The sequence below is a fragment of the Helianthus annuus genome, chromosome 13 (assembly GCF_002127325.2).
Source record: "Helianthus annuus cultivar XRQ/B chromosome 13, HanXRQr2.0-SUNRISE, whole genome shotgun sequence".
NCBI lineage: Eukaryota > Viridiplantae > Streptophyta > Magnoliopsida > Asterales > Asteraceae > Helianthus > Helianthus annuus.
Genome location: NC_035445.2, coordinates 16,001,246 through 16,023,493, shown reverse-complemented (window position 1 = coordinate 16,023,493; position 22,248 = coordinate 16,001,246). Strand labels below are relative to the sequence as shown.

The 22,248-nt window shown below is 38.4% G+C and overlaps 2 protein-coding genes and 1 pseudogene across 3 annotated transcripts; 2 read left to right on the top strand and 1 right to left on the bottom strand.

The window, feature by feature from the left end:
• The first annotated feature begins 8,950 nt into the window (after window positions 1–8,950).
• LOC110897536 (U-box domain-containing protein 10) lies at window positions 8,951–12,214 on the top strand. Of its 2 annotated transcripts, XM_022144296.2 has the most exons (3): window positions 8,951–9,382; window positions 10,685–11,478; window positions 11,798–12,214. In XM_022144296.2, exons 1-2 carry the CDS (start codon window positions 9,105–9,107, stop codon window positions 11,469–11,471), a joined length of 1,065 nt encoding a protein of 354 aa, XP_021999988.1. In that variant the 5' UTR covers window positions 8,951–9,104; the 3' UTR covers window positions 11,472–11,478; window positions 11,798–12,214. The 2 variants fall into 2 exon arrangements, with proteins under 2 accessions (XP_021999988.1, XP_021999987.1); XM_022144295.2 differs by lacking the exon at window positions 11,798–12,214 and having other exon boundaries at window positions 10,685–11,747.
• Window positions 12,215–12,911: 697 nt separating this feature from the next.
• On the top strand, window positions 12,912–14,310 carry LOC110900566 (annotated as a pseudogene).
• A 1,459-nt stretch (window positions 14,311–15,769) lies between these two features.
• LOC110900565 lies at window positions 15,770–18,103 on the bottom strand. Its single transcript, XM_022147450.2, has 4 exons — window positions 17,956–18,103; window positions 17,126–17,339; window positions 16,630–16,701; window positions 15,770–16,549 (listed from the first exon to the last, which is right to left on the bottom strand). Exons 1-4 carry the CDS (start codon window positions 18,101–18,103, stop codon window positions 16,285–16,287), a joined length of 699 nt encoding a protein of 232 aa, XP_022003142.1. The 3' UTR covers window positions 15,770–16,284.
• Between the last annotated feature and the right edge of the window lie 4,145 nt (window positions 18,104–22,248).

Below are 22,248 nucleotides of genomic sequence, written 5' to 3'. Positions count from 1 at the left end.
TAACGGGCCGGATTTGGGTCCCTCTTTATGGCGGTTTACGCGAACTTGTGATGGATGAAGCACACAAGTCTCGCTATTCGGTACATCCAGGGTCGGATAAAATGTACCACGACATCAGCACTACCTATTGGTGGCCTAGCATGAAGGCCCACATTGCTACGTACGTTGGAAAGTGCTTGACTTGTGCGAGAGTCAAGGTTGAATATCAGAAACCAGCTGGTCTACTTCAGCAGCCTAAGATACCTCAGTGGAAATGGGAAGAAATTTCCATGGATTTCGTTACAGGCCTACCCAGATCCCAGCGTGGGAACGATACGATATGGGTCATAGTTGATCGACTCACCAAGTCTGCACACTTCCTACCGATTAAGGAAACGGACAAGTTCTCCACTCTCGCAGACGTCTATCTTAAAGAAGTTGTCTCGAGGCACGGGGTGCCCACATCTATCATTTCGGATCGCGACGCACGATTCACGTCAGAACTTTGGCAAGCGATGCATAAATCTTTTGGCTCACGACTAGACATGAGCACGGCTTATCACCCTCAGACGGATGGGCAGTCTGAGCGGACGATTCAAACTCTCGAAGACATGCTTCGGGCATGCGTTATCGATTTCGGCAACGGCTGGGAAAAGCACCTCCCTTTGGTGGAGTTCTCGTATAATAACAGTTATCACACCAGCATTCAAGCCGCTCCTTTCGAGGCATTGTACGGGCGTAAATGCCGGTCACCACTCTGTTGGGCAGAGGTGGGAGATAGTCAGATTACGGGTCCAGAGATTGTAGTGGACGCCACAGAAAAGATTGCACAGATACGACAACGCATGGCGGCAGCCCGCGACCGTCAGAAAGCCTACGCGGACAAGCGTAGAAAGCCATTGGAATTCGAGGTCGGGGACCGGGTTTTATTGAAAGTTTCACCCTGGAAGGGTGTGGTTCGTTTTGGCAAACGGGGTAAACTGAATCCGCGATACGTCGGACCCTTCGAAATCATAGAAAAGATTGGCAAGGTAGCCTACAAGTTGAACCTACCAGCTGAACTCGGAGCAGTTCACAATGTCTTTCACGTATCGAATCTAAAGAAGTGCCTATCAGATGAAAACCTCATCATTCCTTTCAAAGAACTCACTATCGACGAGCGGTTGCAGTTCGTTGAGGAACCAGTAGAAATCACGGACCGGGATGTGAAGGTCCTCAAACACAAGAGAATCCCTCTTGTACGAGTTCGTTGGAACTCCAAACGTGGCCCAGAGTACACCTGGGAACGCGAAGACAGGATGACAGAAAAGTACCCCCATTTATTCGGGAACCAGGCAACCACTACTGAGGCTGAAGCTACTACTTCGGAATTTCGGGACGAAATTCCAGATCAACGGGGGGAGGATGTGACACCCCAGGAAAATCAGTAAACAGTACAGTTTACCTAGCTTCCTCAGTGAGTGCATACCAAATTTCGGGACGAAATTTCCAATTAGTTGGGGATAATGTGACAACTCGAACTTTAGACTCGCTTTGTGTAACGCTACGTGCATATGTGAACTGGATTATATGTTTGGACTTAATAAATGTTTGTTATTTTGTGCTATGTGAGCTTTGTGAATCATGTGTGGTGTTATATTGTATGTATGTATGTACCGAACCGCACAAGAAACGCACAACACACGCATACCTATTTTGGATCGCACAAAGCCGTTGGGGCTTTACACCTTGTACACGGACCAACATGGCAGCCCATGTAAGGGCCGGCCCATCCCCTCTAACCGTGTAAACAATTAGGGACTTGATCCTTTCTCTCATTTGTTACCAACACAAAAACACACACAACCCTAAACCCTCTCTCTCTCGGCTGCTTAGAACCCGACGACACAAGGCACAAGAGGATCATCGCCTCTCTCTTGATTTCCAACCGGTTAGTGTATGTTGCTTGTTTACTAATTGATTGTATGTGATATGCACTCATATGATGTTACATGATGGTTGTTGATCGATCTAGGCTAGTATTTATATGTGAATATACCTCATGATCTTAACACAAAAATCGGAAGTAAGGATATATGGTAATCGGTTGTGATGTGTAAAACGGATTCATGTTAATAGTTCTGTTAATCGTTTGATGCTTAATGGTGTTTTGATATCGGTCATATATGTATGCTCATGTAATCGGATTGGTTGATGTTCTAGGCCATATGTTCATATAAATGGTTAGAGATTGTTCATACGATTATTAGGGTTCATGAGGATGCTTGATAGAATATCTTGTTTGATCGATATCTTGCTAAACGAGTTGTTGGAATTGTGTTGATTGAGTTAGATAAATTTGGAAATAGTTATTGATTGTAACCGAATTTGCTTGATTAATGGGATGATTTAACTGATCGCACAAATGGACCACACGCACAAGCTGGCCGATCGCACAACTGATCTGAATCACACAAGATCACACGCACAACAGGTCCCAGCCGTACAATGTGACCTCAGTCGCACAAGAGGTGACAGATCGCACAAGTTGTTGGGTTAGCCTAACTGTTGGGCCGGACAAGCCCAAAAGCTTGTCCCACAATCCAGCCCACTCGCACAAGGGTATTGGATCGCACGACCCAGCTGAATCGCACAAAAGCAGCTGGATCGCACAACGTGATTATGTGTACATTGGGCCGTAGGTTATATTTGGGCCGGGCAGCCCAACTGATCGGATCGCACAACCTGAATCGGACCGCACAAGTTCACTACGTACCATATGTTTGGGCTGCTTATGCTAGCTGAATCACACAACACAATGGGCCGTTTATAGTTGGGCCTAGGCCAATCGCACAAGACATTGCATGTTGATTAATTGGGCCGAAACCTTCATGTCTAAATTGTTATCTTTGGGCCGCTTACTGAGTGGGTTTATTGTTTGGGCCAGGTATTGTTTGGGAAACATATAATGAATCGCACAAGTGTATGCTCTTGATTGTTTACGTGCATACGTTCTTGCTTTGATTGTTTACGTGCACTACTTGAACACCGAACCTGACTTGTATTACAACCATGCTAGGACGTGATTGACCCTTTTCCTAGCTTATCTATACTCTTTGTGTATCTGCCGAGCAAACCAAGGTGAGTTCACACAGCCAAGGCATGGGATTCCCGGGTTGGGAATTGGGTTGGATATGATGAATGTGGAATGATTACTCATACTTACGCATATACCAGACTATAGACCATCGTCCTCAGGTTAGTCAGGACACGTTACGTAAAGCCTACGTAACCCAGTATATTTGCCATATGTCTCCCGGGTCGGGAAGGACACGTTACGTAAAGCCTACGTAACCCAATACCATTCACTGGCTTCCAGGTCGGAAGGCCACGCTGCGTAAAGCCTACGTAGCCCCCACGCGTACCACTGTCCTCGGGGAAGGGCACGTCACGTAAAGCCTACGTGACCCTGTACGTTTTCCTGTTCTCGGTAAAGAAGAACACATGGTCGGAAGTTAGTCTAGTAAGTACCGTTAATGAGAAGCCCTCATTAGCCAGGATAAACATGGGAAGCCCCACCTTTAGTACACACTAGTATGGGAAGCCCCCACTAGCTATACTTATGCATGTTAGAACCTTACTTTCTGTGAACTCGCTCAACTAGTTTGTTGATTATTTGCTGCATGCCTTGCAGGACCTTAGGTAGACTTGGAGCTTGCACCAGAGGAGAAGCGGGTCGTTGTGGACAAGAACTCGTGAATGCTTATTAAACACTTTTACATTCACACATTGATACCTATGTTTTTGGGTTTTACATTTAATGCTTCCGCTACTTAAACAGTGTTTGGTTTTGAACACCAATTATGTCTTTGATTATTATTAAATGCTATGTTTGATATAATTGGTGGCTTGATCCTGGTCAGTCACGCTCCCAAGCGGTGGTGCTCCGCAGGTGGATTTTGGGGGTGTGACATCGGTGTTCCATCCTCCTAAACTCGTATACTCGTCAACACTTGGATAATCGGAAGACTTAGCAATTCTGTGAGTATACTCGATCCCTTTTTCCCTTTTACACTTTGGGATGCAACATGTGTTCTATATTCAAACACGTGACACTTGAAACTTATTTGAAACATGCTCTATCCATTTAAACATGAAACATGAAACTTGTGATACTTGAGACTATTTTGTGCTATGTGAACGTTTAATCCCTGTGTGTAGTTCCGCCTTAACAATAGTAGCGCTATAGGGGTAATGCACCTCCCCCATTTGTAGTCGAGGGGTATTGTTAGGATGAGACATGTTAACCTCCCGTGAAACTTTGGACATACACTTTAACGCATTGGAAACTTGGGCTATCACTTGGACTGCGTGAACTAGCATGGCTGAAACTATTTTATTATGTTCATGTTGGATTTGAGCCTTTTTATTCTATTATGCTATGTAGTCAAACTTGTATACTCGCCTTTGCTTTTGCATTGAAACTCTATTTTAATACATGTTGCAGGTTGTTAGACAAGACGGTGAAGAAATCAAGTTAGGATGGACTTAGATACTCATTCAATAATAAACAATGTTGTTGCAATTTGTCTTATTTGAAACCATGTATTCAAATTTTAGTCATTTATGAAATTGGATTTAAATTATATTGTCACATAGCGTTATGATGTCTCTTGCAATCTAGTTTTCGTCTCATCCCGATGTTTCCGCCATCGGTTGGGGTGTGACACCGACCCCCCGACAGCATATTCCCAAGCAAAACAGAGAAGACAGAAGACTGAACAAGCCCCGTGCTCAGCGAGCACGGGGCCGTGCCCAAGAAGCAGCAGAAAAGAAAAACTATAGAAGCTTCTACTGCCCACCACGGGGCCGTGCCCAGCGGACACGGGGGCGTGGTCAACTTGCTGCAGGCGCATTTATTGTAATTGCGAATTACAATTAATGAAGAGAGAGAGAGTGTCAGATGGACACGGGGCCGTGCCCGAGCTTCTGTTCAGTCTATAAATAGGAGTGTTTGGAGCTCTTGCAACTCATCCCTTGGCACACCACCTCTCTCTCACTTCACCCACCACCCACCACCATCACAACACCATCATCCACCACCATCATCCATTGTCCATCATAGAGTGTGTGAGTCGTCTCGAGATCCAAGATTGATCGTAAGAGTTCTTGACAATCAAAGGCCATGTTTGCCTAAGTCTCTTACATCACTTGGTGAAGACAAGTGTTTAGTGTAATACTTTTTATTTTTAATCTTTTGCACTTTTTAATTGGTTTTGTATTAATGACTTTAATTACTAGTTTCTTATGTTGAAGGTGATTCTTCCTTATCGTTTGTCCGTGGTGTCTTGGCATTATTTTACCGTCTATATAAAATAAAAGATTTTCACCATTCATATCTCCACGGTCTATATGGAGGTATGTTGGCTACCTGGTCGGGGGTTAAGGGAACGGCTTGGTAAGAGTCTTGCCATTGTTCAGTTTATAGATCCTGCAAAGGACCTGGGTCAAATTTAGTAGGACCTCCTTCAATACCCAAAGGTATTGGATGGCGGGGGTCCAAACTCTTTGATCCCCTCATAAGTTAAACTACTATTAAAACTTTAACCCAGCTACTTAGGACTGTATCCCTGCTGACTCAGACTACTTAGCTGAGGGTAACGTCGCTTTCAAAAGAGGGGCCTACCACATTATGCATTAATAACTTAATTAATTATCTTTCAATAATCTGACCCTTTAGGATTGTATCCTTGCTGACTCAAACTACTGGGTTGAGGGTAACGTCGCCTTCAAAAGAGGGGCCCACTACAATAACTAAGATAATCTCTTAAACAAGTGCAAAAGTGCAAAAACAATCAAAGGTTACACTACACATGAGTCGGATCCAAGTGATTCATCTTGTCTATCTGTTTTATTTTATTTTTCAGCATTTTAGTTAGTTTTATTTTCTTAGTTTAAAATCTTTTTCTAACATTTTGATTTGATTAGACGTTGAGGATAAACCGGTACTAAAAGCTCTTGTGTCCTTGGACGACCTTGGTATCTTACCAACACTATACTACGTCCACGATGGGTGCACTTGCCCATATGTGTGTTTAGCGTTAGTAAATATCGTGTTTTATAAATTTAAAACTTGGCTAAAAGTGTAAAAAGGGCTTAAAATATATACCTAAAAATATAACACACTTCACGCACATCAATCTCTCCTGAGAAACTTGCAGAGATCTTACAATCATTGCAAGGAAGAATTAGAATCCTCCTCTCATATCTCCCTCTACAGTTGAAGAGCAAGCAACAGATGAAGAGATGCCTAACACCGGTCTAGTTATAAGGAAAAGGAAGATAAGAGATCCGTGTTATTGTTGGACCAAGCCATGATACAACAAATACATAAATGAATGAGACCAGAGAATCATCTCAGTTGCCACCCAAAGAGAGATTTGTGGTGGATATTGGAAAGAATATTGTTCAAGAATGGTAATTCTCTTCTTCAAGCCTACTACATCAACTTAGTCAGATCCACTTGAGTTAAAGACTCAAAAGCAGGTGGTGTCCTGTAGTATTAAGCTTCTCTATTTGCTTTTGTAATCATCCACGTATCCTTGTCAAGATCAAATCTCCAACTAGCAATACCAGATCTGTTTTCGACCTTGTCATATAAACTCTTTCCAATATCTAGAGAAATTTGTGGTGGATATTGGAAAGATTTATATACCAAGGTCAAAAACAGATCTGGAATTGTTAGCTGGAGATTTGATTATGAAAAGGATATGTAGATGATTACAAGAGCAAATAGAGAAGTTGAATACTACAAGACACTAGCTACTTTTTAGTCTTTAACACAAGTGGATCTGTCTAAGTTGATAAAAGCTCCATACGTTGAAAGGAGAAGCTGATGGAAAGGGTTGGGCATTCTTTAGAAAATTGGAGCGTGAAGTTAAAGCAGGGTTTCCAACTATGAAGATTGCTCAGTCTTATTTGAAGAAAGCTCCAAGGATTTGACATCCAAAGATTAGTAAACCTTTGAAGACGGTAATGTGGCCTCCAACAAGAAAGGAATAAACTGTTCCATTCCTCAGGAAATTTCCTCAAGGTTGTTTAAAGAAATTCAAGTTCTAGATGTACGATGAGCAGATGACAGAAGCAGTGCTTGTGTGCAAAGATGAAGCATATAGACTTGAAGATCCTAATGATTTGATTATCTTTCATAGAGAGATCTAGATGTTTTATCTATAAGCCAAATTAGATCTTTAGAGAAATATGAAGTTTGTGAGAAGATGTGGACTACAACGGTAGCTAACGTTAAGGCATCAAGACTGTGTGTTGGTGAGTCAGGGCCTGATGTTGTAAGACTGGCTGGTGGTGATGTCAACCAAGGTTCATCTACTCAAAATCAATAATAGCATAAACCTAGGGGAGATTGTTAAGACCTAGAGATTTATGTATTATAGTTTGGGCTTGGTTAGACTAGTTAGTGGATCTTGAGATCAACCTTATAAGATCTTGACTTGGGCTTTTGTGTTTTCGGTTTGTATGTGGGCATGGGTACCGATAGGGTTGCATGGTAATCACCTATATAATGTGACTTGATTACACATTATTAGGTTGAACATCCTAGGGCATAAGTCGACTACTTGTATCAGACGAATTCATTATATGCAAGTTGTTTTGATTGATTTTGGTGTTCATCATTCTTATTCTCGAGTTCTTGTGTTTCGTGAATTGGCTTGGTTGTGTGTTTCCGCCATACAAACAAGTCTACCTTGATATCATATTGTTGAGATCCAGATCCGGGACTAACATTACATGAGATACACATATGATAAATTTAACGAGGATTGAATGATGTTAGAGATGTTGATAAAAATTAAACAACTTATAAAACTTTTGGCGATCAATTAATGTTTTTAAGAAATGATAATTAAGAAAAACTGATATACAACTTTTCAAGAAAAACAAAACATAATTGTATCATGCAACGTTAATGACATTAGCAAAATTGTATCATGAACTAGTATATCTATTAATTCGTCAATGATATTAGCAAAACCTAATTCCAAAATCCTCAATCGATAACAACATCTAATCATACATCAGTTCATTCATGCAACGTTAAATAAAATGGTTATTTTTATTATGCTCATACATCAGTTCATTCATGCAACGTTAAATAAAATGGTTATTTTTATTATGCAAAAATCTCGATCACTCTCCTTAAAGATTTGGTCACTAGGAAAAAATCTTGGGTCCACCACTACAGTTAACCGTCTCAGCCGCCACGTAAAAAACAAGGGTTAACGGTTTATGTTGCAAAACTTATGGTTGCGGCAACTTCATATTACATATGGCAAGAGAGGAATGCAAGGTTATTCAAAAATCAGGTAAGACCTCCGGAGAAACTGAGTGAAATTATTATAATGACGGTTAGATACAAGTTGATGGGAACGAAACTAAAGAATAATGATCGAGTGCGGAAGTTGCTTGGAGAATGGGAGATTCATGGGATAGCAAATAACGATGATGGAGGCTGATTAAAGTTGTTTGTTTATCATTATCTCTAGAGTTTTAGCCTAGTTGTCACGATGTTTTTTGGTTTGGTTTCATTGGTTGTTATTTGTTTCCACTTTCATGAGGCATGTCTCATGATTGCACTAGTGTAGGCTTTCTACACTACTTGTTTTATTTGGTTGTGAATATACAGAATCACCGGGGTATCCCTTTACCCAAAAAAAAGAAAAAAGTGTAGGCTTAGCCGTCAAACTACTTCACTAAAAGTGTATAGCCATCTTATCTTAGCTGTCGAAACTGATACGACTGCTTCTAATTAGTGGAAACGAGCCTCACTATTTTGGTGAAAGCTAAATAACGAGGTATTAGGTTTTTTTTTTTTTTTTTTTTTTTTTTTTTTTTTTTTTGTTAGCAATGTCTATTTTGGTAATTTCACATCTAAGAAAAAACAATAGGATAAGGCCAAAGGTATATTGAGTTACTAGTAAAACTATTAAAAAAGCCTTCTCTCTTTCATCAGGTAGCGTTTGTAGCTATGGATCTGCGCATCAACGCTTTCGATCTGCAACAAAACCTCGATTCCATGACCGACTGTAGTTGAAATCCACCACTAAACCACTAACAACATAGCTGAATCCATGGATGAAGAAGAAAAAGAGAGATGGAACCGGAAGAAACAAACACTAATCGATGAAATCTCCGATAAATTGATCAACGGAGACGTTGCCACCAAAATTCAAGCTGCCAGAGAGATTCGCAGCATGATCCGGAACCGTAATAGTTCCGGTAAGATCCGCGTGAAGTTTGCCGCTGCTGGTGTCATTCAGCCGCTTGTTCTTATGCTGTGTTCTCAACAGCTTGAAGCTCGTGAAGTTTCGCTTCTTGCGCTTCTCAATCTCGCCTCTAGAAACGAACGGTTAGTGTTTGATTGTTGTGTGTGTTCTGTGGTGGTTCAGTTTGGACTTTGGAGTGGAGTGGAGAGATGAGTTTTGTAGGTTAGTTGTGAAGAAGATTTGGTTTGTTAAGTTAGGGTTTGCGAGTTTTGTGGTTTGAAAGTGAATTGGGGAGTGGAAATTGTAGGTATTGCTGTTTTAATCATGGAATTGGGTGTAGGAACTGATCTTAATCAGAATTACATGGTTTAGGGTTTTAGAGAATATCAGTCTTTAATTGAGTGAAAGGATTATTAGTGTTATGGAGATATGCATTCTAGTTACTGTAGTTTGGGAAATTGGATTAATCTTGATGCTAAAGATTATGTGAAACATTGTTGATGAAAAAAGATTGATCTATCTTGGTGCTAACAATCTGAACTTTTGGAACTGATCATTTAATGTCATACCATGAAAGATAGTTGTATATTGATCTTGAGAAGCAGGTAGGATTTAGGAGTGCAGCTCACGTCTCATTAGTGTTGGTGTGACGCACCTGTGGTGGCAGCTAGGGTTTATCAAAAAGTTGGATTTGATATTTATTTGAACCAGCTCGGCTTGTTAAACTTAACAAGCTCAAATGATGAGCTCAAACTTGGCTCGTAAAAAGTTTGAGCCAAATTGCATATTTTTAAAGCTTTTTTTTAACTTCCGTATATGTTACACATTGATTTGTATAAAAGCAAAATATAGTATTTTTAAGATGCCTATGTTGTCAAAAGGCCAAGGCACATAGGCCTAGGCTCCATGCACTTAAAAAGAAAGGGCTTTTTTAAGCTAGGCGCATAGTATAAAATACATTTTAGGGATTTTAGACATGTTTTAGGCTTTTTAGGTTGATTCCATGCTTACTTAGGTGTTTCAGACGTTTTTAGAGCCGGAATTCGTCTGAATCCGTGCCTGCTCGCCTGAAAGGACGCAACGAAAAGCTGCATTGGGCTGCGCTTTGGCGCCTAGGATGATTTTGACAACATAGTAACATACACGTAATGCAGAATTTATAAACTACACAATTTATAAATTATAATTTATATACAACTTTGGGTTAGAGTTGTACATATTAAAATTTGGGCTTTAAATAAAGCGGGTCAACAAGCAAGCTTACCTTGGCTTAGGGTGGTCTCGTTTACTAGCAAGCCAATTTCGAGTGTGCCTCGTGTCACGGGCTTTTCGAACAGCCATAGGTTACATAACAGCTCTATATATTGAGTATAATATCTAGAGTAGACTATGATAATTACATACCTAGTTTAATATCTAACAGTTTCATCGACGTTAAATTACAGAAACAAGGAACAAATAGTGACATGTGGGGCTATCCCGCCATTAGTGAAGCTTCTGAAGTTCCAAAACACAAGTAACCTGCGAGAGTTGGCCACAGCCGCAATTTTAACATTATCAGCAGCACCAAACAACAGACCAACAATATCCAGTTCAGGAGCAGTCCCGCTTTTAATTCAAATCCTCAGCTGTGGCAGCGTTCAAGGAAGAGTAGATGCAGTCACCGCCCTCCACAACCTAACTACCTCCCAAGAAGAACCGATCATAGCTCTTGATGCTACTGCCGCCCTGCCGCTCATCAACCTCCTTAAAGAATGCAAAAAATACTCCAAATTTGCTGAAAAAACCACGTCCTTGCTTGAAATTATCTCCAAATCTCCTCAAGGAATGCTCGCCATCACAAAAGCCCAAGATGGGATACTAACATTAGTAGAAACAATCGAAGACGGATCTCAGGTTAGTACAAATCATGCAGTTAGTGTTCTGCTTGCACTGTGTATGAGCTCGAGAAATAAATATAGGGAACTTATTCTTAACGAGGGTGCGATCCCGGGTCTGTTACGGTTGACTGTGGATGGAACTCATGAAGCCCAGAACAAGGCTAGATTGCTACTGGACTTACTTAGGGACACTACTCCTGAAAAGAGACTGAGCTCATCGGTTTTGGAAAAGATGGTTCATGAAATCGCAGCACGAGTTGACGGGTCTGAAAAACCAGCGGAAACCGCAAAGATATTGTTGCAGGATATGGTTCAAAGAAGCATGAACAAGGGCTCATCTCGCACACCCTAAAAATGAGGTGATTTTGACTAACCTTATAGGGATTGTAAAGTGAAATGAATGGAGATATTGTAATGGGAATATGATAAATGCAAACTGGCACCCATTTTGACCCATTTGCACTTCTGGTTTTGAAAGTGATTATCATTGTACCTTTTTAATGACATTTGACTTGTAAATTGATGTAACATGTCTTGTGATGAAGGATTGTAAATCGGAAAACTGGATGGACTAAACCTGCAAGTTAACTATAAATCCAAGGATCGTTACATAATTAATTGTTTTGTTTTTTATGTGTTATTTACGTATCTAAACAGCAATATCTTATACTTGAGTAGGGTTGTTCACGAGCGGAGCGGACCTTTGTTTGTGCTTAGCTCGTTTACAACCGAGCCGAATCCGAACGAGCATATAAAGCGCGCAATTTTCCGAGCGAGAAGCGAGTAATTTGGACAGCCATAGATTTAGAATGTTTCCTTATACGACTCTGGTTGAGGCAAGTGTGGTGATGAACATTCAGCAAAGAACAATTGTCTTATTGTGGCGCATGGTGAGAGCGAGTGACGATGAGAGAAAGAAGTCGAATATTGTCGCTTCACGACTTGGAGTTTTAGTTTTGAATATAGTGTTAAATTTTTTTATTAGTTTGATTAGGCTAGGCTAGTATGTATAAATTTTATTGTATATTTGCATACAGTGGACCAAATCTAATAGAACAGTATGTATAAAATATGAATATACATGTAATTTGTTTGTGCATAATGTAATAAATTAATAAAAATTAATTCGAGCCGAGTGGACTTTTGCTCGTGCTTGACTCGTGTGGGAGAGCGATTTGGACAACCCGTAACAACAAACAATTAAAAAAATTTATAAAAGCCGATACTAATAGTAGAAAATTTTGAGATTGTATCAAAGTTGGTGTTGATATCAAAGTCTCAAAATTCTTTTGACCCAGGAGTCGGTTAAGGACTAGCTTATTTTTTATGGTTATCGACAACGAGTGGAAAACTGTTGGTTTTTTAAATTGGAATTTTGATGCGTGTCTACTTTTAATAAATAATAAATATTTCAGTTTATATTGTTTTTAAATTTAAATGTTGTATAGATGATCTTCTACATGTATTTGTTTGTTGCATTTGTCAATCTCACTTGAAAAATCTTATTTAGTTATCCGAAACATGGCACAACCATCTATGGTTGTCATTATTATGTATTCCATGTTAAGTTTTTTCTTTCAGATTCGACTTTGTTTGATAGAGTTTATCTAAATTGGCTAGTGAATTCCCGTTTCGTTTCGTTTTTCTTTTCTCTGATTGAATGATTTGTGCAATGTTTGATTGAAACATTCACATATTTGTTTGTATTATTAAGAAAGATGTTTTTAAACTCTTCATTTCCAAATTGACTAGCAGCATGTATAAAGAAAGGTAAGTCGAAAGATTGTTATACATGCATCTAAGTTGGCTTTAAAACCCACCCCTATTCGTTCGAGCAAAAACAATGCTAGACCGGAGCAATAATCAGTAACTTGTTCTTCACGTCTTTTTGTAATCGCTGTGTTAGTTTTCACCGCTACATATGAACCTGAAGATCCATTATTTCATCCATCAACGAAGATCACAAACTTCCTTACTTCCACTTCCAATGCTACATTTATATCCGTTGGTACAGTTGTGAAAACCGGTGAGGACTTTTTAACTGTTAACGAAGAAACCGCATTCCATAAACGCGTCTGATGTTGTTACTGCCGGCCGTGAGATTGTTTAAGGTGGTGGATTCTACTGAGCTTTGTGATCCGTAGGTCCCACGCTTAGTGTGTTGTTGGTATAGGTGATTATCATTCGGGTGGGAATGCTAGGAAGCATCAGAAGCCCGGGTGAAGATGATAAGAGTAGTGGTGGTATTCAGGTGGTTGGTGAAAGCGTGAACGATTCTCTCCCTGTTGTTGAGTCGGAGAAATCTTTCGGTATTTGTTGTACCAGGGTGGGGTGGTGGGGATAGGTGCAAGAGCATGGATGGAGTTTTATGTGTGCGTTAGGTGAAGCTCCTCGGTATTTGAATCGAACGCTCGTGATGGATTTGAGTATTTGCTTGTCGTCGGTTTATACCAAGTCGGGTCAAGACGAAAAAGGGAAGGATTTCAGGTTTTACTTTGATTTCGAGCATTTGAAGGAGTCTGCATCCGTCTTGGATCAAGGTCAGTTCTGGGTAGATTGGAACAAGTGGCATCAGTAAGTAAGACGGGTTAAGTATCTCGCTCGATGAGGATTTCAGGGTCACCCCAATGAAGATGGCAGGTGTGAAGGATACATTGATATTGAGAAAGTTTGGGAGCGTGGAGCCTGATAATTACTGGTACGGAGTGTGCGAAGGTGAAGCAGAGTCCGTTATTCAATGACCATGGCACTTGATATGGAAATCCCGAAGATTGATGGACAAAGTTTCCGCAATAGCAGCAAAAAATGAACTGGGATTTCGACTCCGTTCATGTTGTGAGAGGAGAGAAGGCGAGAAATCGGCCGAATCTTGCAGCAGATACTTCACCCGCAGCCCTTCTTTCCTCCTTGCAAGACAAAGTTGATCATGGAAGGAATGTGTATATTGCTTGCAACCCGACACATCTTTTTTTGACCCTTTGAAAGACAAATACTCCACTCATTTTCTAGATGAATACAGTATCTTTGGGATGAGACTAGCGAGTGGCATACTGAAGCTGACTAACGGCGTTGCAGTTGAGTTTGTGGGGGTCTGTTGATACTTGAGGGGCAAAAAGCAAATTGAAACTTTCAATGATCTCACCAGAGACTGCAAGGATGGCATCAATACATGCAGTTCCTCTGTTAGATGATCTCATATGCGAGCGAGGTTCTAAAATATCTCATGTGAAAAAACCCCACACTTTTGAACGACAGTTTAAATTAAGTAGCACGTTAAATCAAAACAAAAGGTTGGTTATTTATTTTTCCGAATGTAGTTGTCGGTATTATTATATGTGATACTTTTGTTAAATGCGGTCACTGTTGTTGTGATGCACCATTTAGCTTAATAATACTTTGTGTCAAAACTTAAGCATTCATTTTGAGTTGCAGCCCACTGGGAATTCTAGTGTTATAGTAGTCGGTTGTGGCCATTTTCTTCTCGTACACGTGGCTGCATCGTTTTGACAATGATGAAAAGCTTTACAGTTACAGAAGCTAAATTAAATAAATATTGCAAAAGGGTAAAACAATGAAATGCAGAAGCTAGGTGGCCTAAGAAGTGGTCATTTCACAGTCGTTATTTATTTTTTCAAACGGACTAGGGTGGTCACAGGGTCAAGGCCACACCAGACCGGAGACCAAAAATGAGGAGTAAATCTACTCACAAGACTGGACCAGGTTTTTGTCATTGAACTCAAGTTCCAGTCACAACTCTCGGTCAGATGATCTTTAGATACAAGTATCTCTGGACACGGAAAGACCAACCAGGATAAAAGTAAATGCAGGGAAGCGAGTCCCAGAGCATCCACGAGTTGCGACCTAACAGTACATGAAAAGCGTAAAAGTCAACCGACACAAAAGCGACCACCAAAGTTGTACGTAATAGACAACCCAACCATATCATTGGCGCTTGAAAACTATGCAAAGGAAGATCAGACTCGGATAAGGCACATTTGAGAGGTGGTGTAAATATAACTCTCCCGCTCCCAAACTCTTGATGTTTTTACTTTCAATAATAGCAGTTTACTTATTCTCACGCCAGTAGTTGGTTATGGTCTTTATTAACGGTGACGGTCCTCTGTTTTACAGCCGTCCCATATGCTTCCTGGGATATGATGTTAGTCATCCATCACTGCTGCTACACAATTGTTAATACGTAAGAAGTCAATGATGTGATGGTACACAAATTTCGAATATTGTGATCTGGCTGGTGCATTATTCAGTTATATGACTCATGTAAAATGTGAAAAAGAAGGGTACCACGTAGGCACAGGGGATTTCTCAGTTCACACACCCAAGCCCTGTTGTGGTGAACCACGCCCACCCTTGCAGCTGTTCGTTCCCCAACCAACCAACGTTCACATTCTTCCTCCGAGCACCACCGTGAGTCCATGACAGTTTTGAGCGCCCACACCCTCCGATGTAGCACCAGGCCTCACCCCGCCCACAATACCCAACCTAAGAATTTTGAATAGGAAGTTGATACTCATAAAATCCACGTGTTTCTTGTTTCTGTTCCAAACCCAGTTTCGGACCGAACTGGAACCAGTTTATAAACTTTATACAGATGACCGAACCATTGATTAGTATCCGGATTCGGCAGTCATATCCAATCAAAAATACAATAATGATCATTCATCCATCTGGTACTAGAAATACATGATCAAAATTGCAAAAGGTTCATACAGCTATTCACTCTGTTGTAGACCAAAAACCAGAAACACAAAAACAAACTGAAAGCTAACAGTTTCTCAGGTGCATACAACACCGGAAACCTTACACAATTTCTATATACAAAGCGCGTAAATTTCAAGTCAACGACACCAACATTACTTACAACACGTCGGGCGGTCACTAAAAACATCCGAAAACTCGAGTTTGCAGTCTAAACTAAAACCACAAAAAAAACCCAACCTCACATTGGGCAAGTGTTTTCTTCAACCTCTTTCGGCATCATCATCTGGTTCCTGCACAGCGGACAAGTTACGTTCCACAACTTCAACCATTTCTCAAGGCAAGACTTATGAAAAACATGCCCACACGAAAGGCGATTGATCTCCGCATCCGGGTTAAACTCGACTAAACAAACTGAGCATTCTTGTTTGGTTCTGCGACATAACGAGTCATAAAGGACAGACGGTGTTCGGCTTCTGAACTCCTCCATGTAAGTTTCTGATGGTGTTCCTCTGCATTCGATGGAGTCTGTCAACGTTTGAGCTGCGTAATCTTCTGATGATGCTACATGGATACCGATTACATGAAGGATCGAGCGAACGATTTCTTTCATGATGGATATTGACATGGCTGTGTTCACTAGAATGACACACAGGACACCTGCATCTGATGGGGTTTGGTATGGTGAAAGACCCATGTTGTTTGTTGTTACACCTGAACATATAACAAAGTTAATATCTTGATGAACTTGAAATCGATTACATCAAAAACCGAAAATATCAATATGGTTTTACCTTTTTGTAGGAAAAAATCTTGAAACAAGATGATCAATATAATGTTCTTTTGGAACCTTTAACTGATTTGCTCTGCAAAGATGCCCAAAGGTACAAGATTAGACCACAAGATTCGAAACCCACACACCCAATAAATGAATCTACACATACAATTCATCAAAATCAAAGCTTTCTAGTTTCTACGAATGTCATAATAAAACCCTAAACATCATGAGAAAATCAAGAGTAATTTAAATCATAGGGGAAAATAAAAATTGAGCATCTAGACATGTTTTTTTTTTTTTTTTTCCAGATTTAAAACAAAAGAACCAAGTTAATATATATCTGATCATCAAAAGTGGTTAAATTAGAGGGTAAACAAATATCCCCAAAAAGTATTAACAAAAACCCTAGAGATCCAACATCATAAAACAAGTATATACAGAGATCTGTAACAGATGGATCGAATTACTGTGTAGCAGTTAGCAAAGTGAATTTTAGGAAGAAATAGATATACCTAGAGGCAGAGTGGGTGTTTGAATGTTGAATTTGAATGAGAAATGAAATGAAGTGGTTGTTAAAATTTGAGTGAGAAGATAGGGTGGGTATCGACGATAATGGATGATGATGATGATGATGGGCAACCTCAATTACACCGTCTGATTCAACTAGGGTCTTTGTGTATATATAGAGCCTCCTAATTCCTATACAAAGGATATTGATTTTTGGTACTAATTAGTGGCATTAACACAAGCGTATTCAAAAAAAAAAAGAAAAAAAAATTATCATGTATACAATATTCAAAAAACAACAATAAATAAATAAATTAAAACAAATACCTAATAAATTTATCCTCTTCTTTTTTTTTTCATGGCTTGAAATTGTTCCGTCACATCATCGTCTTTTACTTCATGTAAAAAAAACTCCTTTTGTATCTTTGGTGATGTCAATTTATTGTTCTTTTTTGTGTTCTCTAATGTGTACTTACCAAGAGGCGTCTCTGATAATTCACGTACCCTATTCGAGTTTGAAAAAATGTGTCCTTCCGTTATGTTTTGTTATTATTTTAAAAAATCAAATTAGTATTGAGTTCAATAAACCTAATTTCAAGTAGGCTAAATTCTAAACCATAAAAAATGATTTGTAAATGGGTCTATATTGGAAGTGGTATGTGTTTAATATTTAGAAAAAAATAACATATACGTATCAGATTTTTTTTAAATCGCATGCCCCTCGAAATCGCGGGCCTTGTGCGAAGGTCCTCCCCGCACACCATCAAAGCCTCCCATGTACTTACCAATTTTCGGGTGGTTAGTACTAATCAAGTTAACATCGAAAGAAAAATACCTTGAGAATTAGATTCTTCCGATTCATCATGGCCACGAAATGGTAAAAAGTTTTCTAAACAGAATCTTGCACTCATAACAGAACGAAGTAATCGATAATAATTTGCAATCATTTCTTCTTTAGTCAACTTCTTTACATTCTCGTCCATAGGTTGCTTTTGATTAATGAGATTGTGACATTTTTGTGTCGCCTTTAAATGATGACTATCAACATTCCCAACATGTTCCTTTAGTGAACCATTTTTACTCTAATCACAAAAGCCTTTAGAATTAGAACACCATGCATCTCTTCCACCTTGATTACCAACATCTTCCTTAAACAAGTAACAATATAAACAATATACTTTGTCTGCTTTGATGCTATACTCTAACCAACTACGATCATTAAACCAACTAACAATAAAACGTCTTTTTTTACATAAAAGTCTCTAACAGAAAATTTATGACTACGCGGTTGAAAATCTCCTTTAACAAGATATGCTCTTATTATGTCATCTATTTAATTTAGGTGATAACTAGCAATAGGTGGCATATCATATGGATCCGACGAAAGATCATTTAAATCAATAATATCTCGTGTTGTTAGAATTGAAATTGTAGGATTACTTAGACCAATATCAACATTTTCTTGCATATTATCATTCGTATCATTCGGACTTGCATTCTAGTCAACTTCTTTACATTCTAGTGGCCTATCTTGCATGTTATACGTTCTTAAATATGAATATACAAAAGAAACGTTTCTTTTGATGAAATATAGTACTGACTATTACCTTAAAAACGAACCTAATTATGACATAACATTAAGTTGTATATTAATTTTAATTTTTGAAATTACATTAAGTTGTATATTAATTTTAATTTAATTTCTGATGAAAATATTTTGAAAAGGGGTCTAATTAATCTATATCTATACTATATAATAAAAGAAACCATTTAGGGGACACTTGTCATCATATTAGGCAATCTCTTATAGATAATTATTATTTTAGTTTAATCTTTTTTAATTAATTACAGATAAGTCTCCTACTAAATATTCTTTAGTTTAATATCTTATAAATAATTATTATTTAGTTTAATCTCCTCTTATCTTTAAATTTTCTCTCCTAACTATCTTAATTAAATAAATAATAAATTAATATTAAATTTTATTCTTAAATGTTGAATAATCACTTTAAAATTAAAAGTTCTTAAATATTAATCATAAATAAAGTTAGGTACCAACTAAAAAAAATTATTTGTTGAATCACAAGAAATAGAAGATAAATTTATACGTCTGTAATTAAAATAAGAAACAAATTATAAATCTAAAAAAAGAATAAATCTCTAAATATATATAAGAATAGAAGGATAGATCTTTAAATATTTACTTAAATAGGCAAAGAATATATAATAACATAGAAAAATAGATTAATACATTTATAATTAGATAAGCATAGCCGGCCCTGAAGGTGGGCGGTGAGGACCACCGGCCAGAGCCCGATATTTCGAATGGCACGTTATTTTTTTGAAAACTTCGATATGTAAATGTAAAAATAAATTAATTAATAGGGTATACCCATAAAAACACCAACATAGGCCCACTTACAAAACTATTATTATGGTTTAGATTAGTTATTAGCCTCTTGACATTGGGTTTAGACTTTTAGTTAGCCCAATACCCAATTTCGTTAAGGGTTCTAAAAGATACATTTTTTTTTTATTATTTGGTATATAAAATTATTTTACCCGTACAATACACAGGGTTCTTAAAGATACATTTTTTTATTATTTAATATACAAAATCATTTATTCAACCCGTGTAATAACACAAGATTTTTAAAGATAAATTGTTTTATTATTTATCACATAAAGTTACATTATTTACCCCGTGTAATACACGGGGTTCTAACCTAGTTTTGCAATATAAAGAAAGACAAAATATATGTAGGACAAGGGATGTATTCATTGAATGTGTACATGGGCCCATGGTCTATAGGCACATATCATGTTCACGTGATGGGCCATGTACTCTCCCCACGTTTCAGTTAATGATAGGATGAGAACTCAAATAGCCCGCAAATTGGGTCATACGTTGGGCTAGGATCTCACGTTGGTGTCGTCAATGCATGGGATAAACAAATTGAGAAAGACGACGGAACAGACAAATTAAGAAAACAAACAAAAAATATTAATGTATATTTTTCTTGCTTTTTACATTCATAAATATTAAATAGGGAATTAATATTCAGACAATATTAAAGTTAATCAAAGAAGTTTTCTGCCATTAAACGTCACCATCGCTGGATGTTGAATAAATATTATTAAAGTGATTTCTAAAATAAAAATTAATGGGAAGGGCTTTAATAGGTTGATTTTGGGTAAGGTGGGGAACGGTAACGATATTTGTTTTTGGCTAGACATCTGGGTTGAAAATTCTCCTTTCCTGGAAAGATGGCCACATTTGTTTGTTTTGAAAAGGTTTAAATCTTGCAGGATTAACGACAGAATAGAGACGGAGCAAGACAATGTTGGCTACTCTTGGAGTTGGACTAGACATCCCGAGATGGATACCGAGCTCAAGGAATGGCAGGAGTGTGTAGATGTTTTAAGCTTGGTGAGACTGTCCAATGATTCGGATTCTTGGTTCTGGAACGTTGAAAACCAGGCTGGTTTCTCGGTCAGTTCGGTGAAAAAGGAGCGCATAAACGATAGGGGTAATAGCGGTCTCCCTAATTTCGAGTGGTGCAAATGGATCCCGATAAAATGTAACATAATGGCGTGGAGAGCCAACCTAGACAGGCTTGCTACTAAAGTTAACTTGAAAAGAAGGAATGTGGACATTCCGTCAGTTATGTGCCCTTTCTATGACGAGTACGAGGAATCGGTAGATCACTTGTTCACGGCATGTTCGTTGGCTTCCCGAGTTTGGACGGCTGTCAGTGCTTGGTGCAATATTCCTCCGATCTTCGCCTTCGCCTTCAAGGATTTACTGGATATCCATAATTCGGGTCTCCTTGGGAAAAAAGCTAAAAAGATTATGCTCGGTCTGGTTATATCTACTGTTTGGTGTATCTGGAAAGCTAGAAACGACTTGGTGTTCAATCAGATAAGGAGAAGTCCGCAAGAGATTGTCTCTGAGGTTAAATCTAGGGTTATGCTTGGGTTAAAAATAGGTCTTCTTGTAAATATATCAATTGGAAGGAGTGGTGTAAATATCCGATGTATATGTTGTAATCTGGTTGCCCTTTGCCCGTTTGGGTCGAGGGTTCTTTGTTTGTTGGCCTTTTGCCCGTTTGCGTCGGAGGTTTGTTTTTAATGAAGTTTAATTTTCAAATATATATATATATATAGTCAGGATTTAGAGAAAACGGTGAAAAGTGTGATAACAGTAAGAACGATTTTGGTGTTGACATGTGGCATTGATACTAAATTAAACTAAGGGGTAATATTGTCAAAAAAAACTCACTCACGTGAACTGGGTGTTAAATAAAACGCCATAAAAACACCAAATTCAGAAAAGCGTCATGAAAATACCCAGTTAAAAACGCCATAAAACACTCAGTTCAGAAAAACGCCATGAAAATACCTAGTTAAAACGCCATAAAGACACCTAGTTCAGAAAAAACGCCATGAAAATACCTAGTTTAAAACGCCATAAAAACACTTAGTTCAGAAAAACACCATGAAAATACCTAGTCTAAAACGCCATAAAACACCCGGTTCAGAAAAACGCCATAAAAACGCAGTTCATTTTTTTTGAAAAGTATATCAATAGTATACTCGTTGGAAAGATAAAAAACGCTGAGTTTTATGGTGTAATTTGTTTCGAAAAATAATCACGTATAAAAAAGTTATTGTCGTTTAAACACAGTGGGGGAAATGGCATGTGATTAGTATGTGCATCTTTGTTTGAATCTTCCTATTTTACCTCTCCTGATAGTTCCAAGGCCCTGTTATTTACAAAAATGTCACCGCATCAATCTCAGCCACAAACCACTAAGATCTTATGGCTGAGAATCGTTCTCACCGTTCTCACACTTTGAGGCGTTTTCTCCTGATCCTGTTCCTATATGTGTGTGTGTGTGTGTGTGTGTGTATATATATATATATATGGTAGGGTTTATGCAAGAACCACGTTTATTGCGAGAACCAATGCGAACACAAAAAATACCTAAAAAATATCTAAAAAACACACAAATTTTTTTTACATTTAAAAAAAAATGTTATATTTCGTTACAAAAAAAAAAAAAAAAAAAAAAACTTTTTTTTTCGAGTAATAATTATGGATGCACATGTGCATATGTATCATTTC